At 31.7% G+C, this 18,158-nt stretch overlaps 1 protein-coding gene across 1 annotated transcript in view; it reads left to right on the forward strand.

Moving 5' to 3' along the window:
• Positions 1-4,933: 4,933 nt before the first annotated feature.
• The window catches only part of LOC126737207 (transducin beta-like protein 3), a 44,250-nt gene continuing 31,025 nt past the window's right edge, over positions 4,934-18,158 (forward strand). The window contains exons 1-5 of the mRNA XM_050441988.1: positions 4,934-5,098; positions 17,182-17,413; positions 17,466-17,628; positions 17,682-17,777; positions 17,832-18,092. Coding sequence (XP_050297945.1) covers positions 5,070-5,098; positions 17,182-17,413; positions 17,466-17,628; positions 17,682-17,777; positions 17,832-18,092 — 781 coding nt within the window. The 5' untranslated portion in view covers positions 4,934-5,069. The remainder of the gene's footprint in view (positions 5,099-17,181; positions 17,414-17,465; positions 17,629-17,681; positions 17,778-17,831; positions 18,093-18,158) is intronic.

Genomic DNA, 18,158 nt, shown 5'->3' on the forward strand with positions numbered 1-18,158 from the left:
GGCTGACTATACTTTTTCTTTTTTTTTTCTTCTTTTACTTTTTTAATTGTATTGCGTGTGTTCTATATTTTATGTATGTAAGAATTGTTAAAATTTTTTATATTTTTCTAAAATATTATGTTGTCAACTATCTTTAAGGTTTTATATAATGCTTTGTTAACAACATATTATGTTATGTAACAATAAAGCTATTTTTGACTTTGATTTTGAATATAGGACTGTTTTGTCCACGATAAGATCCACAACTTATTTATATTTTGTTTTTTAACGGAGGTTAGAAAAGCATCTTTTTTGCTATTTTGTAATATATAGGTACTCTATATTACTAGTAGTTGTGACCTGCCTAAGTAATTGCTTGCTGAGTTTTACCTTATTCAATTGACTTATCGCAGACCTTGCAAATTGTCTGGCCATTGGGTTCTTTACGTAACTTTAGCCAAGTAAAATGTGCCAATCATGCATTCCTAAACTTTCTTACATAAGTTTTTTTCGTTTTTCTAAAATGAACAAATGAAGATTTAATAAAAATAAATATAATTAATTACATGTACCAAAAATTACCTTTATCTCATAAATAATAGGAGAGTCATTTTCTGTCGATGAATCATTTAATATATCCTGATGCACACAGAGGCCTGAACTTCATCTTCACGTGTCTCAGATCTCTTTCTTTTTCTTATAACAAATCTAACAAATAAATTAAATTTCAATAAAAATACTATTTTTAAGAAGTGTAAAATTTGTAAAACCTACATTTATGTACTATGTTTATTCCTTAAAAAATATAAAAACATAATTTTTGCACTCATAAGTGCGGAAACCATATTTGTTAAAAAAATTAATCTCTGCTTGCGCCAGGAGATTACATTTTTATAGTAGGTAGGTAGGTATTTATATGATTTTTCGTATTTTCTAGAAATATAGAAATATTAAATATCAACAAAAGTTATATTTTTTGATCCTATATGTATGTTTCTTTATACAGTGCACTCGTAAAGTAGCGGATAAATTCAATAAAAATTAAATGGACCGTTTCTGAAAAAAATACCCGAATCCGTCGATTTTAATATTGGGCTTAGGGTTTTTCTACGTGGAAATTAAATATACAAGGTGACTCAAAAAAGATATGACGTCATCAATATTTTTTAAATGGAAACCACCATTTTTTAATGCAAAATCAAAAAGAATGCATTTTTTTACAAAGAATATGGAACAAATGAATAGTGGTTACATAAGCAATTTTGAACGAAAAATGATGATAAAATGTAAAGTTAAAGAAATACCTATCTAAATTAAATGTTGGTATTTTGGTTTTTTAGTTGTTGTCAGTGTCAAAAAGTGAATGACATGATATGTTGGTGCAACTATTTGAAGTATTTTTACATTTGCAAGTGGTGTTTATTCTTTTTGAGAGGCGAAAGCAGTGTCATTCTGCGTTTTATTAGTAACTACACTTTATTATCTACTGTTATTGTATGAAATTCAAGGAAATTAACCGAATGTTAAAGAATCGAAAACTTGTGCATGATTGGTTTCGGAGATGTCGCGTACTCAAAAGTAGTACGTGGTTCAGTTATTTAAACCCTTAAAAAGTCAATGTGCGGTGTGGTAGTAGTGGAAGGAAGAGTTTTAGGACCTTACTTTTTTGGTGACACTCTCACTGGTGAGAGGCATTTGGACTTTCTTCAAAATGATCTTATCCTCGCTCTGATAATACTTTGTATCCGGATTTGGAAGAATCCGACATGCACCAACGTGAATTTTTTTTCAGCAAGATGGAGTCGCGCAACACTATGATTTACCCGTTCGCAATTATCTAGATGAAGTTTTACGAAATCGTTGGATAAGTACACGAGGGTTAATTGAATGGCCACCCAGATTGCCAGATTTAACTCCCCTCGATTACTTTTTATGGGGCTACTTAAAACGTAATATTAAAATGTAACGCGCGTGCAAAGACGCGCATGCAAGTCTCAACGTGTAGATGCCAAAGAACGTGCGAATTCGACATACATTTATAGGTCAGTGTCGTTTCGTTGATAGAGAAGCCCAGAAGACGAATAATAATTGAACAAGTAATTAAAGTTTCATGATGTCTGACATCAGGACAGTGACTTGGGACTTTACCCGAGAATTTATTGAGATGTACGCAGAGCACATCCTTGTCTCTGGCAAACAAAATCAAAAGAATATATAGATAAAAGCAAAAAAAATGTAGCATACGCATTGTTAACGGAAAAGTTACAAAGTATTCAACCTAATGCTACAAAACAAACGACCATATCAAAAATTAATACTCTGCGCGGTGGTTTCCGAAGAGAACATAAAAAAGTACAAGACTCAAAAAGAAGTGGATCTGGGTTTGAAGATGTATATGTGACATCCCTGTGGTACCAAGGCAGTCTGTTTCAAATATTGAAAATGAGGAAGTGAATGACAACATGGAAGAGACGCAAATGGATGATGGCAATAGGAGTGAAGAGGAGAATGAGACAGAGGTAAGTCAATAAACCAATAATTTATAATATTAGTTTTTAATTTTTTTTATTTGGATTGTCTGTTATATGACTGCACTATTAATTATAATATCTAATATATCATTCGTTCTTACCAACTCAAAGCCGCTTTTTCGTTAAAAAATTTTGTAAATTCTTGTCGAACATGACTTGCTTTATTAGTGTAGTTCCTGCTATGGCTACGTTGCAGGCCAGCTAGTTGCTCAGGATTTGCTCTAAGCCCCATTTACACCGTTCCCTCTGTATGATTTTCTTGATCTAAAGAATCCAATGGTATGTAAGACTGACGGCATTTGCGCCTCAAGAAATTATGCAGGATGCAGCAAGCCATTACGACTTTGTTTATCGATTCTAATTGTAGACCGATAGCTGACTGAAGTACTTGAAATCTTGCTGATAGTATGCCAAATGAGTTTTCAATTTTGCATCGTGCCCTTGATAAGCGGTAATTAAAAATTTTTCGATCATGATTCAGGTCGCTTTGACTGTAAGGTTTTAAAAAATCACCTCGTAATGCAAATGCTTCATCTCCAATGAATACAAATAGTAGCTGCCTGTTACTGTTTCGTGGGCATATTGAAGGTGGTAGCTCTAATGTTTTATTTTTTAATTTTGTGTAGAAATGAGTGCATGCTTATGACTCCTCCATCCGATATTCGACCATTGGTACCAAAATTACACATTATAAATTCATAATTTGCATTACATATAGCCATGAGAACTAAACTGTTATAACCCTTGTAATTGTAATAAAATGCTCCACTACCCGGTGGTGGTTTGATTTGAATATGCTTGCCATCTACGGCTCCAACATAATTAGGAAAGTTGCATACTTCTTCAAAGCCTTCGGAGATAGTTTTCCATTCTCTTTGTGTTGTAGGGAACTGTAAAAAAATTAATATCAATTAATATCTACAAAATATGTATATATAAATACAATACATATATATATAATGGTATATGGTAATATAATATAATATAATATACTAATTCACTAATATGTGTGTATATTTTCAGACAAGTAATGCCGTATCTCAATCTGAACAAACTGAAATGGTGACAAATTCAGAACACAGTATGGCGAGCCAGCCCAGCACGTCAAGACCTTCCACTTCAGCACCATCCACTCAATCATCAACGCCTTTATCCAAAAGGCCCAAAAAATACAAAGCAGCGCACCAAAATATTAAGAAAGCAGATGAGCTATTAGATATTGTCGGTACACGACTCAATAAACCAGCAGACGAGTTCGACCTTATAGGAAAATCGCTAGCAATTAAATTACGGCGATTGCCAAGAGAAACACGACTCTATATAGAAAAATTAATAAATGATGTCCTATTTCAAGCAGAGATAGGAAAAATTAACGAAAATACGAGAATTACGTCCGAGTCCAAACTACTCCAAGCAACAATTAATAATAGCAATGTATTCCCTCCGACACCTAGCTGTGCTCCCACCTGGACTAATCAGCCTACACGAAATCTTTACAATGTCAACAACATCCGCAACGACACTTCATCAACATCAGCTGCTTTGTATTACGGATCTTATAACCCTGTTCAATAATAAATAATATGTTTATTCTTTATTATGAATTATTGTGTTTTTTATATTCTTACTGTATTTTTCCTTTAGTACTTGGTATATGGCTGAGCATGTTTCAGGAATTATTTCGCTTAAGGCTTGCGGAGATATTATCGTGGACAATCTTGAATCGTGATAATTACGCCAGTCATCGGGTTCTCCTTTCAATTCTTCCAATATGTTAATATGTGAAAATGACTGTCTTTTTAAAAGCCATTCCTTAGATCACAGACGACGACGCTTTTTTGACTTTTTGGTACTTTTTAAAATGTAATCGCACGCCTCTGCTATAATAGCAAGCTCTTCATCAGACGACATCACAACCACAGAACACAAATATAGATCAGAACTCTCTTCGCGCACAATGACTTACTGGTACAAAATTTTGATCGTCTGTACGTAAAGCAAATTCGAATCGGTTAATGCACGCACGTTCATGAATTAAGTCATCAGCGTGTGTCTGTAGGGGCCTTTAGAAATAAATACGTGAAACAGACCTGTGAATCCCATACGCGTAACGCAACCAAGAGGCTTTTGACGAGCCTTGAATAGAAATTAAAAATCCTATATGCTGCGATGTGGGTTGCATACCACAAACTCTTATGTTGCTTTTTATACGGATTAGCCATAATTTTTTACCAAATCTACTAAACATTTTACTATTTAACATCTACATTTATGTTTTTTTTTATTAAAAATTTATATTTTAAAAATGTACCAGAAATGATCCAGTTGTATTTTGTACAAATATTACTATTAATTGTATCAAATTGGTAGAGTTGTACAATTCGGGCAACGTTGCGTCCGTGGGACATATCATATGGCAACATTGCTGATAGTGGGGATGCAGTGTATATATCTCTAATCTGAAGGTGTAAACAATGTGTATTTCCTTTTCTAAAAACTAAAGTTTTTAAGTGCTTATTTAAGTTAATTTACAAAAGTGTTGCAGGAATTAAATAAAACATGTCTAACAACGTGAGGCTAAAAGAAGCGTAAGTTTCCCTTTCGTTATGATATATTTTTCCATTTTTTTGCATTTTTAGGTTAACTTTTAACTGTCAAAATACTGAAGCACATTTCATTTTCATCTTGTAATAGAATATATTCCTTTAGACTTTATGTGTGTCCGATGGTTGCCACCAACCAAATCGAGAATGCAGCATATGTCGTTTGCCAGCATGCTATCTGTAGTCCGCGCCTGCTGTTATCTAATCGTTATAATGTTCCTACCACCTGACATTCCCAAGGGATTTTAATAATTATTTGTCCACATTTTAACAACAAAATAACTAAATCGTTTTATGGAGGTTACAATGCTAAGCTACGAGACTAGTTTTTTTTGTGAGAAAAAGAAAAAAACTGAAAGAGTTTTAATACAAATTTCTCCTGATATCAATAATAAATATCTTAATTGATTTATGATTCCAATCCTCTTCAAAAAATGATTGAAAAGTTAGGTGGTAGGTACAGTAACCCTGTATCTACCCCATTTATTATCTAAGTATATAATATACACAAAAGAAAAAAAATTAAAGCTTAACTAAACTAATATATCCAAAGTGTTTATCCCAATCAAAAAATTTACTATGAAATATTTAATACCCCGAATAATTTCTAAAACCACTACTTGAATTTGCCTACCTACTTAATTAACACTTGCAAACTTAAATTCACATCTAAAAGAGTTTTTTATAAAACCATAAACAGTATTAGAAGCAATGCTATAGGGGTAGATGAGATCTCTATAAAAATGTTAAATGCCTGCATTCCTATTTGCCTAAAACCTCTAGTGAACATTATTAATTATTCTTTATCTTCTGGGTGCGTCCCTGACATCTGGAGAAAAGCCCTTGTTACTCCAGTACCTAAAATGAACAATCCAACCAATATTAATGAACTAAGACCAATTAGTATTTTGCCAACTTTATCTAAACTAATTGAGAAAATTGTAAAAGGTCAATTGCTGGATTATTTATTAAGCAGAAACATTATCCCAAAATTTCAGTCTGGCTTTAGACCAAATTATAGCTCTTAATATATACAACAGCTCTTCTAGAAATAACAACAGATATTGCTCTATCTCTGGATAATGGACAATGTTGTCCCCCTGTGATAGATATCACAAAAGCCTTCGATACTCTCAATATAGAACTTAAGCTTTTATTAATCTCTCTTTTTAATGGCAGAACTCGTTGTTGAGAGCAACGTGTTTTATAATATTCGGTTCTTTAGCAAAAAAAGGCAAATTTGTAAGAGTAAGATTATAATTTAAAGAGTACTGAATTACATTATCGGTAGTGGTTGGCTTACGATATATTTCAAAAATAGGTTTACTGTTGCATTTCTTAATTAGAAGGTCTAAAAAAGGCAAAGTACCATCTCTTTGTTCTTTGATGGTAAATAAAATGTTTGGGTCTAAGGAATTTACAAAACTAAGGAAATTTGGCAAGTCTTCCTCCCTGCCATTCCAGACTATAAAAATGCCATCCACATACCTCTTATATACCGTGAGACCATCTCTAAACCTACTGTCAACTATCTCTCTTTCTAGATGACTCATGAAAATCTCAATTAGGAGAGGCGAAAGACATAAACTCATAGACAAAGCTAAGACCTGTCTGAACATTTTATTGTCAAACTGGAAAAATTTTTGATTGATCACTACATCGAGTAAGTCTAAAAGACCATCAGTGACTATTCGACTAAGAGATGTTTTTAATAGGATAGTTGTCACTAACTCTAACTGGAGTAACTAACTAATAGGACAGTTGTCACTAACACTAACAAGGATTCTAGCATGGGGAGTTAACAAAGGAAACCACTGGTCTTATGGGAAAATTTAATTTTCATAAAATACGAGTTGGTGGGGTCTCTATTAACTATAATGAAATCCTCTGAATCCAGAAAATCCGATACCTTTTGAATATAGTAATTCTTATTTAAAATTACTAAGCAATTAGCCTTGTTAGCTTTTGACAATATCAATGTTGCAAAACCCTGACTTTATGTTTTCTTTGTTTTAATGAATTTTGTATGTTGGTCTCTGAGAATAATGGATGAGATTTTTGTATTATTCTCTTATTGTGAAAGGAAGGATACAATTTACATTTAAAAAAAGTTAGTACAGGTTTAGAACTTTGAAACTTTTACAATTTACCTTTAAAATAATTTGAGATAAATGTTTTAAAAAATAAATGAGTTTTAGTCACTTCTCAAAACTTCACAAATTCACTAGTCTTATATCAAACAATTTTCGCTTTTAGAAGCTTTAAATCTGTGTAAATTGATTTAAATGTTGATTTGATTATATTATTTATAATAAGCAGTAATCAATTAAATTCACTATACCTATGGCCAGTAAATAAAAGTGAAATTATAGAAAAGATTAATTCTTTGAAAACCAATGGTAGTCCTGGCATTGATAAAATTAGTGTAAAACTAATAAAAAATAATCACATGTTTTTACTTGACCCTCTGAAACACATAATCAATTTAATTTTTAGAAATGGTATTGTACCCGATCAATTTCAAATATCTGTTATTACCCCTATATATAAAAATCAGATAAGACAAAAATAAACAATTATAGACCATTAATTTAATTAATAGTTTTACCAAAATTTTTGGTAAAATTATTAAGTGCTGTAAGGACAGATTACTTGATTTTTTACAATCAAACTCAATTTTGTCTAATAAACAGTTTGGCTTTTTAAAAAACTTGAGTACCTACATCAAATGCTCTTTACCATCTTAGCAAAGGCATTTGACACGGTTCCACATGTCCTGCTTTTAGAAACTCTCAAGAAAAATGAGATCAGGAGTGTCATGTTAGATGTCTTTAAAAGCTATGTATGCAAAATAATCCAATATGTTAAAATAGGAAAAACGGGAAGTGATCCATTAAAAATGATAATAGGTGTACCACAAGGCACAGTGTTGGGTCCAATATTGTTTTTAACATATATAAATACCCTAACTTAAAACTCAAAAATGGCTCAATAATATCTTACACAGATGACACTGCTTTAATCTTTTCTGCAAAATCTTGGAATGAAACCAAACAAAATGTATGGACTAACAGTGGTACAAAATTGGTTAAATAATTTTAAATTGACTTCTAAAAAAACAAAAAAAAATCTAAACAAAACAAATTACATGGCATTCTCGATAACATTGGCAAACCCCCGGATTTTAACAGCATAAAAGTGGAAAACTCAAACCAAGAAATTATAGAGGTTTCAAAAATAAAATACTTGGGCATCATTATAGATAGACATCGGGAATGGGAAAATCAGGTAGAAAAACTAACATCATATATTAGAAAAATAATTTATAAATTTTATGTCTTAAGAAACATTTTATCTAAAAACCTTTTGTTATCTGTATATACATCTTTTGTAGAATCCTTATTAAGATATATGGTATTGTTGTATGGGTGGTATGTATAAGAATACATTGAGTTCATTGAACATCATACAAAATTATTTAGTTAAAGTAATTTATAGAAAAAATAGGCTTTACCCTAAGAGGTTGTTATACTCTCAGTTTATTTTTGATGTACAGTTTTTATCCTCTTGGAGATAAGTATTTTTTAGTATATACAAATTGTGAATTGAAAAAATATGTAAATCATAAGTCTGAAACAAGAAATAAAACCAATAATTTTATAGAATTACCTAAAAGTAAAACTAATGCAAATTTGAAATTTGTTAATAATTTTGCACCCAAAATAATCTTATTTCCCTTGCCAAAAAATTTATGTTTTTAAGAAAAAAGGTTGGTCATATATTTCTGAAAACATAAAAAGTTAAAAAAAAAAATAAATAATAAAATAATCTTTATTGTATGCAACAAATAAATTACATCTATTCTTTAAACATACAAAGGTGGAAAGTACCGCTAGGCGAGTATTAATAACCACCACAATAAATAATAAAAGGACATTTTTCAACACACAATTTTCTTAAAAATAAAAATTTGAACAAAAATGATTCAGAGAACCAACCATACTAGAATCAAAGTTACACCTGTATTAAAATATCAGCAGTCTCCAAAAATTTTTTAATTTAGACTTAAAAGAGGCCATGCCTAAATTTTAATTTCTGCAGATAGGCCATTGTAAATACAGGCAGAAGTATATATGAAAGAAATTCAGTCTTATGCTGGGGGATTGCCAGTGTGCTTTTATAGCGAATATTTACATTATGTGTATCTCCCCTTTGAATAAGGAATTCTGACAGATATTCTGGTTCATGAAAATTAAGTAATTTATGTACAGTGCAGCTTATACCCAAAAATCATTTTGGGCCATATTAAGTCTATAGACCTGCTTTACATGCTTTGTTTTTATTTTGTTCAGTGAAAAAAGGACCATATACAATATTTAAGTATCCAGCAATACTAAGCACTAAACTCTCTGTAAGGATTTTTTTGTACTAGCAGGCAAAATATCCTTAAATTTCTATAATGACTTTAATTTATAATATGACTGTTGACAGATGTTATTTACATGCGCATTAAATGACATTCGATTATCCATACAAAGGCCCAGGTTTTTTACTTGATCTACCCATTCCAATTCAACACCCTTAATATTTAATTTACTTGGTGCTCCATTATTCAAGGTACTTTCATTTCTTGAGAACAGGATTGCCTGTGTTTTACCAGAATTTATAAAAAGTGAGTTTTTGTCAGCATAATCAGAGATCCTCTGTAAGTCAGCATTAATTAAATTCAAAGCTTCAGACAGGCAACCAACCAATGATGGCAGATAAATTTGCAAATCATCTGCATACTTGTGATACCTGCAGTAAATTATTTTATGAATTAAGTCAGCCACAAATATTATAAAGAGAAGTGGTCCCAACAGCAACCATTACATTTACATTTCTTCACCCAGAAGTTACCACACCCACATCATTAGTCAGCTTTACTGCCTGTTGCCTGTTTTGAAAGTAGCTTTTAAACTACCCATTTGCCTGAATATTGTAGTGCTTTAGTTTTGCCATTAAAAAGAGAGATTAATAAAAGCTTAAAAAAGTTCTAAAAGCTTAAAAGTTCTATATTGAGAGTATCGAAGGCTTTTGTGATATCTATCACAGGGGGACAATGTTGTCCCCCTATTGTAGTATCTAAAGCACTACAATATTCAGGCAAATGGGTAGTTTAAAAGCTACTTTCAAAACAGGCAACAGGCAGTAAAGCTGACTAATGATGAGGGTGTGGTAACTTCTGGGTGAAGAAATGTAACTCAGGAGTCCGGCAAGGGTTAGTGTTGGGACCACTTCTCTTTATAATATTTGTGGCTGACTTAATTCATAAAATAATTTACTGCAGGTATCACAAGTATGCAGATGATTTGCAAATTTATCTGCCATCATTGGTTGGTTGCCTGCCTGAAGCTTTGAATTTAATTAATGCTGACTTACAGAGGATCTCTGATTATGCTGACAAAAACTCACTTTTTAAACTTTTTATAAATTCTGGTAAAACACAGGCAATCCTGTTCTCAAGAAATGAAAGTACCTTGAATAATGGAGCACCAAGTAAATTAAATATTAAGGGTGTTGAATTGGAATGGGTAGATCAAGTAAAAAACCTGGGCCTTTGTATGGATAATCGAATGTCATTTAATGCGCATGTAAATAAGATCTGTCAACAGTCATATTATAAATTAAAGTCATTATAGAAATTTAAGGATATTTTGCCTGCTAGTACAAAAAAAATCCTTACAGAGAGTTTAGTGCTTAGTATTGCTGGATACTTAAATATTGTATATGGTCCTTTTTTAACTAAACAAAATAAATATAAAATCCAGAAAATTCAAAATTCCTGTGTAAGATTTACTAGAAATTTGCCTCGGAGGGTTCATGTGAGTGAGCATGTAAAGCAGGTCTATAGTCTTAATATGGCCCAAAGAAGATTTTTGGGTATAAGCTGCACTGTACATAAATTACTTAATTTTCATAAACCAGAATATGTGTCAGAATTCCTTATTCAAAGGGGAGATACACATAATGTAAATATTCGCTATAAAAGCACACTGGCAATTCCCCAGCATAAGACTGAATTTCTAAAAAGTTCTTTCATATATACTTCTGCCTGTATTTACAATGGCCTACCTGCAGAAATTAAAAAAGATTTAGGCATGGCCTCTTTTAAGTCTAAATAAAAAAATTTTTGGAGACTGCTGATATTTTAATACAGGTGTAACTTTGATTCTAGTATGGTTGGTTCTCTAAATCATTTTTATTCAAATTTTTATTTTTAAGGAAATTGTGTGTTGAAAAATGTCCTTTTATTATTTATTGCGGTGGTTATTAATAGTCGCCTAGCGGTACCTTCCACCTTTGTATGTTTAAAGAATAGATGTAATTTATTTGTTGCATACAATAAAGATTATTTTATTATTTAAAAAAAATAAATAAAATAAAAATAAAAATAAACTTTATTGTATGACATAAAATAAGAATACCATACAAAGGTGGAAAGTACCGCTACGCGTATTTTAATAACCACCGTGCTTAAATATCTAAACCTAAAACTAAGACTGCTAATATTCCTACCTATTTATTCATACATATGTATATATTCAGTAAAATAATTATGTGTCACAATAAATTATTTGATATATTGCTCTCCCTTATATAGTCCTTAACTTTATGCTTAAAAGTAGTGTGACTTACTTCCTTAAAACTCACAGGCAAGATATTATAAGTATAGATCCCTGTGTAGGCAAAACAAGATTTAAAAAATTCAGTGGGATGCTGAGGAATAGAAAAAAAATTTTATGGCAAATATCTACTGAATGGGCATCTCCACGGCCCATCAAAAACTCCGACAAATAAGCAGGCTCTTTGAGATTTTTTACTTTATATACTAGACTGCTAAAAGAATTGCAAATCTTCTCTCTGCCATATTTAAAGTATAAATTTCTGAAATATGCTGACTAACATGATCCCTGCGTGAAAGATCTTTAGTAAACCACACACATGAATTTTGTATTTTTGGAATTTTATATTTGTTAATTTCAGTTAGGAATGGACCTTATACAATATTAAGGTAGGCAGGTATACTAAGTACTAGGCTTTCAGTAAGAATTTTTTTATTAATTAGGGGTAAGACATTTTTGAATTCATACAGAATTTTGAGTTTGTGATATGATTTTTGAGAAACATGGGTTACATGAGCATCAAATTGCAACCTGCAATCCATGTGCAAACCAAGGTTTTTTACTTGGTTAGTCCAATTAATTTCAGAATCGTTAATTTTAACTTTTACAGCTGTGGCAGTTTCTAAGTTTATCTCATTTTTAGAAAACAATATAGCCTGTGTTTTTTTAGAATTAATAAATAAGGAGTTTTGACTAGCCCAAAGAGAGATATGCTCCAAGTCATCATTAATGAAGGTTAAAGCAGTGGACAACTCATTAGCCGGGGTTGAACTATAGATTTGTAAATCGTCTGCATACATATGGTATTTACAGTGTTTTATGTGTTGAATCAAATCTGATGCAAAAAGTATAAATAAAAGTGGCCCCAGGATAGAGCCCTGAGGCACACCCCTGCCCACAACCCTCCAGTTTGAGATGCTCACTGCTCCCTCAGCATCTGTAATTCTTACTGCCTGTTCCCTATTTCCCAGATAGCTGCCAAACCATCCATTAGCCTTTAGGTTATAATGATTTAATTTAGCTACTAAAAGATCAGTGTTTAAAGTATCAAAAGCTTTGGTCATGTCAATGAGCACTGTTGGGCAACAGTGACCATTATCAAAGGACCTTGCGATATCACTAGTTATTTTCAACAAGGCCGTGGCACAACTGTGGTTAGTCTTAAATCCCGACTGATATTTAGGTATTCTACATTTAGGAAGAAGATAATCTAGTATTTGGGTTTTTACAATTTTTTCCATTATTTTGGATGGAGTTGGAAGTCTACTAATTGGCCGTAATTCACCCACAGAAGTTGGGCTGGATACTTTAGGAACAGGCATTATGAGAGCCCTTTTCCAGATATCAGGAACAACGCCCATGAAAGACGAGTTTATAATATTAACAAGAGGGCCTAGACACGTCGAAATACAAGATTTTAACATGCGTATAGAAACTCCGTCTATCCCAACCGCACCGCTCCCAACACTGTTCAAGGCCCTAAGCACCTCAAGTTTTGTTACAAGTCTAAATGTAAATGGATCAGAATTTATAGATGAGCTGAGAAAATCATTTGAAAGAACAGGATCAACCTGTGCAGCAGGTGTACTATCTATAAAATAATTATTTATTATATTTGGTATTTTAATGCTACTTGGAATGGGAGTAAATTCATTATTAATAATTCTCCAATTAGCAACTTTTTTCCAAAAATCTGTACTAGAACCTTTACATTTATTTATTTCATTGGAAAAATATGCCTTCTTTTCTAATTTTATAGCCTTATTGACATAATTTTTTAGATCAATATAATAAGTTCTACTAGAAGCAGTTTTTACTGAGATATATTTTTTAAAGGCTTTATGTTTCATTTCAATCATTTTTTTTAGATTATGGGTTAGCCATGGTGGACTGGTACTTCCAGATTTTCTGAGCTTTAATGGACAAAACATATCAAACAAATCTAACAGTTTAGAATTAAGTATTTCTACTTTAGTATTAACATCGTCAGTCTAATATAACTCACGCCAATCTAGATGCTCTAAATAATATTCAAATTCTTCAGAGTTAGTCAGTGTAAAATCTCTTTTATATATCATATTCTTAATCGGCTTCAGTTTATCACATTTTATAGTACAGAATACAGCCTCATGATCTGTCTGTATTGGATCACAGAGTATCACACCATGATCCTTGACTAGGTTAATAATATTTACAAAGATCTCTGGAGTACGTACAGGAGTATGTACAGGAGACCTTTAAAATGAGGTACCACACGACCCCCTTTTCTATTTAAAATTTTTTCTCAAGATGTCGCCCAGCCGCCATCTTGGAATTTACAACTACCTAGTTTACAGTGAAAAATAGTATCTATAGACCAATTTACTTATGCCAAGTTTCAAAAATTTTTTTTGACCCGTTCAAAAAATAAATGGGGGGGAGGACTTCAAAGAAAAGCACTGTATATTGAGGTAATGACAGATATTTGAAATTGATCGGGTACAATACCATTTCTAAAAATTAAATTGATTATGTGTTTCAGAGGGTCAAGTAAAAACATGTGATTATTTTTTATTAGTTTTACATTAATTTTATTAATACCAGGACTACCATTGGTTTTCAAAGAATTAATCTTTTCTATAATTTCACTTTTATTTACTGGCCGTAGGTATAGTGGATTTAATTGATTACTTTACTTAATTGATAACATTTAAATCAATTTACACAGATTTAAAGCTTCTAAAAGCGAAAATTGTTTGATATAAGACTAGTGAATTTGTGAAGTTTTGAGAAGTGACTAAAACTCATTTATTTTTTAAAACGTTTATCTCAAATTATTTTAAAGGTAAATTGTAAGAGTTTTAAAGTTCTAAACCTGTACTAACTTTTTTTAAATGTAAATAGTATCCTTCCTTTCACAATAAGAGAATAATACAAAAATCTCATCCATTATTCTCAGAGACCAACATACAAAATTCATTAAAACAAAGAAAACATAAAGTCAGGGTTTTGCAACTAAATGACTAAACTAAATGATACTGTCAAAAGCTAACAAGGCTAATTGCTTAGTCATTTTAAATAAGAATTACTATATTCAAAAGGTATTGGATTTTCTGGATTCAGAGGATTTCATTACAGTTAATAGAGACCCCACCAACTCGTATTTTACAAAAATTAAATTTTCTCATAAGACCAGTGGTTTCCTTAGTTAACTCCCCATGCTAGAATCCTTGTTAGTGTTAGTGACAACTGTCCTATTAGTTAGTTACTCCAATTAGAGTTAGTGACAACTATCCTATTAAAAACATCTCTCAGTCAAATAGTCACTGATGGTCTTTTAGACTTACTCGATATAGTGATCAATCAAACATTTTTCCAGTTTGACAATAGAATGTTCAGACAGGTCTTGGCTTTGTCTATGAGTGTATGTCTTTCGCCTCTCCTAATTGAGATTTTCATGAGCCATCTAGAAAGAGAGATAGTTGACAGTAGGTTTAGAGATGGTCTCACGGTATATAAGAGGTATGTGGATGGCATTTTTATAGTCTGGAATGCCAGGGAGGAAGACTTGCCAAATTTCCTTAGTTTTGTAAATTCCTTAGACCCAAACATTTTATTTACCATCAAAGAACAAAGAGATGGTACTTTGCCTTTTTTAGACCTTCTAATTAAGAAATGCAACGGTAAACCTATTTTTGAAATATATCGTAAGCCAACCACTACCGATAATGTAATTCAATACTCTTTAAATTATAATCCTTACTCTTACAAATTTGCCTCTTTTTGCTAAAGAACCGAATATTATAAAACACGTTGCTCTTAACAACGAGTTCCCCTTTATTTAATAGATAAAATTTATTACAAATTTTTAAATAAATATAAATTGATCGATAATATAATTCATAATAAGGATACAAGTCAAAGTCAAAATCAAGTTTATTGGGCATTAATATAGCATATATACACAAAAGGTATTATTCGCGATCTTCGATAACACCATGCATTCACATATATAATTACGGTACTGTTAAAAAAACAATAATAATATAAGCAAACAGTTAAATAAAAATAAATATACAGACAACTTAAGCCTACTAACACAACCCAGACATACAATATTGAGAGAAGAAAAAAAAAAGTTATCATCTGTTTTAAAAACTTGGTGTATTGATTTTTGCAAGAATAATGACCAGAGTTGAGTCTTAACTAATTTAACCGACCTTGTAATTCTTCTAGTTTACGAGATCCCAATGGTGAGACTCGAATTTGTGACTCCCTGTACAATTAAAACATTGCAAGACTATAGTCAAAATCAAGTTTATTGTGCATTAATATAGCATATATGTATACACAAAAGGTGTTATTCGCGTAAAACGATCTTCCATAACACCATACATTATACATACAATTACGGTACTGTTAAAAAACAATAATAAGAAGCAAACAGTTAAATAAAAATCAATATACGTATATAATAATAATGACCAGAGCCAGCCACCAGCAAATAATTTAAATTGACAAATTCCACCGCACGGTAGGCAAAACAGCTATAATAACTTCCAGATCCAGCTCGATAGATTGGCTGTTTATTGTGAGCGATATATGCCTTGTTTGAACGCCGGCAAGTGTAATATCACTACATTTACCTACAAAAATAACAAAATACAGTTTCCATATTCAATAAATAATAGAATCTCTAATAGACCAAACACTGACTGACCAATCCATGATCTTGGTGTGACATTCGACCCTAAGCAATTTATTCCGCACATCGAGGATGTAATTTCCAAAAGTTCAAGAAGTTATATATGACTGATTTTTATGACTTAAACCACAGCGAATATTGCGCGAATATATATATATTCGCGCAATATTAGCGTAGCGTATATTTATCTGTGCTTAAACATTAAAAAGACTCAATTATGTCTTTAGTCAGGTTAAAGCTTAAATATGGTGCGATTATCTAAAACCTTAAAAATGTTTAACGAAAATATTTAAAATGCCTAGAAATTAGACAAATGGGTGTCCATTTCCCACAAGGTTTTCCACATTTGAAACTTAAAAAAAAAACAACATAAATTCATTGCAAGTATGATGCATAACATATGGAAAAGCCCAAGAAATAAAGTTGATTGTTGTCTACAATTACTTGAAAAAACTGGAATTTAATGTTCCACAAGGGGCTTTTCGTTTCGACATATACTTACCTCTTCCGCGCGTGAACATATGCAGAACCTCTGCAATATACATGTTTAAGAGAAATAATCAAGATGTAAAAAATCTAGTTTCGATAAGTCATTGAAACTAGATTTTTTACATGTACGATTAAAGTGTTAAAAAATTCACTCCTTAACTAACCTGGATGTAAAAATAAATACAAAAATAAAATTATTATTAAAAGGCAACTTCCTTTTTTGTTTTTAGATTCGATGTGGAATCAAAACATGGCGCGTTTTACACCGGAGGCAACCTCCAATGGATTGAGGATACACTCTATTGCCAAACAGAATCTTGTATAAATCTTGTAAACTATGAGACAGGCACAGTAACACAAACTATAGGGGAAAACTCTGAAAATGAAGAAATCGATTCCATACAAACTTTTACCACCGATGGTAACCAGTTTGTCTCATCCCACCGGAGTGGACTTTTAAAAGTAGTCTCGCTCCATCTCTTGTTTATAAATGAATTATAATTTAATATTTCAGCTGTGGAACTCTAATGGGGAGCTGGAAAAAATGTGGAAATACATCCACAAGGGCCCAGTGGCTAAACTAAAGTTAAATGGACTAAAATTAGCTTCGGGGGGCTCTGATAGTTCAGTGAGAATATGGGATTTGCAGTTTCAAGCTTGTATTTTAAATTTAAAAGGTTCTGAGGCAATTATTAGTAAATATTCTAGATTTAATTAACACTCATTTTAGGTTGCCAAGGTGTGGTTAATGTGGTAGAATTCCATCCTCAAGAAAATGGTATTTTTGCCTCAGCCGATGATGGAAAAATCAATTATTACGAATTAAGTATAATAATATAGCTTTCCCTCTATTAATATAAAACTTATTCGATTTTTTTAGAAAAAGGTGAACTAAAAACCATCTATGATGCCCATTTCAGTAAAGTAACTGCTATTTCCTTCTCACATGACAATGAACACTTTATTTCTTGTGGAAGGGACAAAGTGTTGGTTTTGTGGAAATTAGGCAATGCCGCGGCACTAAAAACTATAGCGGTTTATGAAGCTGTTGAAGTTATTGTGAGTTTACCTGTCAAATTTAAATTACCCAATTTTAAGTCGGAAATTGACGGAATTTATGTCGCATCTGCAGGAGAACATGGTAAGCAACAATATTGGTATTTAATTATTTAAATAAGGATACTAATTCATATACAATATTTATTTA

This window comes from Anthonomus grandis, chromosome 6 (assembly GCF_022605725.1).
Source record: "Anthonomus grandis grandis chromosome 6, icAntGran1.3, whole genome shotgun sequence".
In the NCBI taxonomy this organism is placed as follows: domain Eukaryota; kingdom Metazoa; phylum Arthropoda; class Insecta; order Coleoptera; family Curculionidae; genus Anthonomus; species Anthonomus grandis.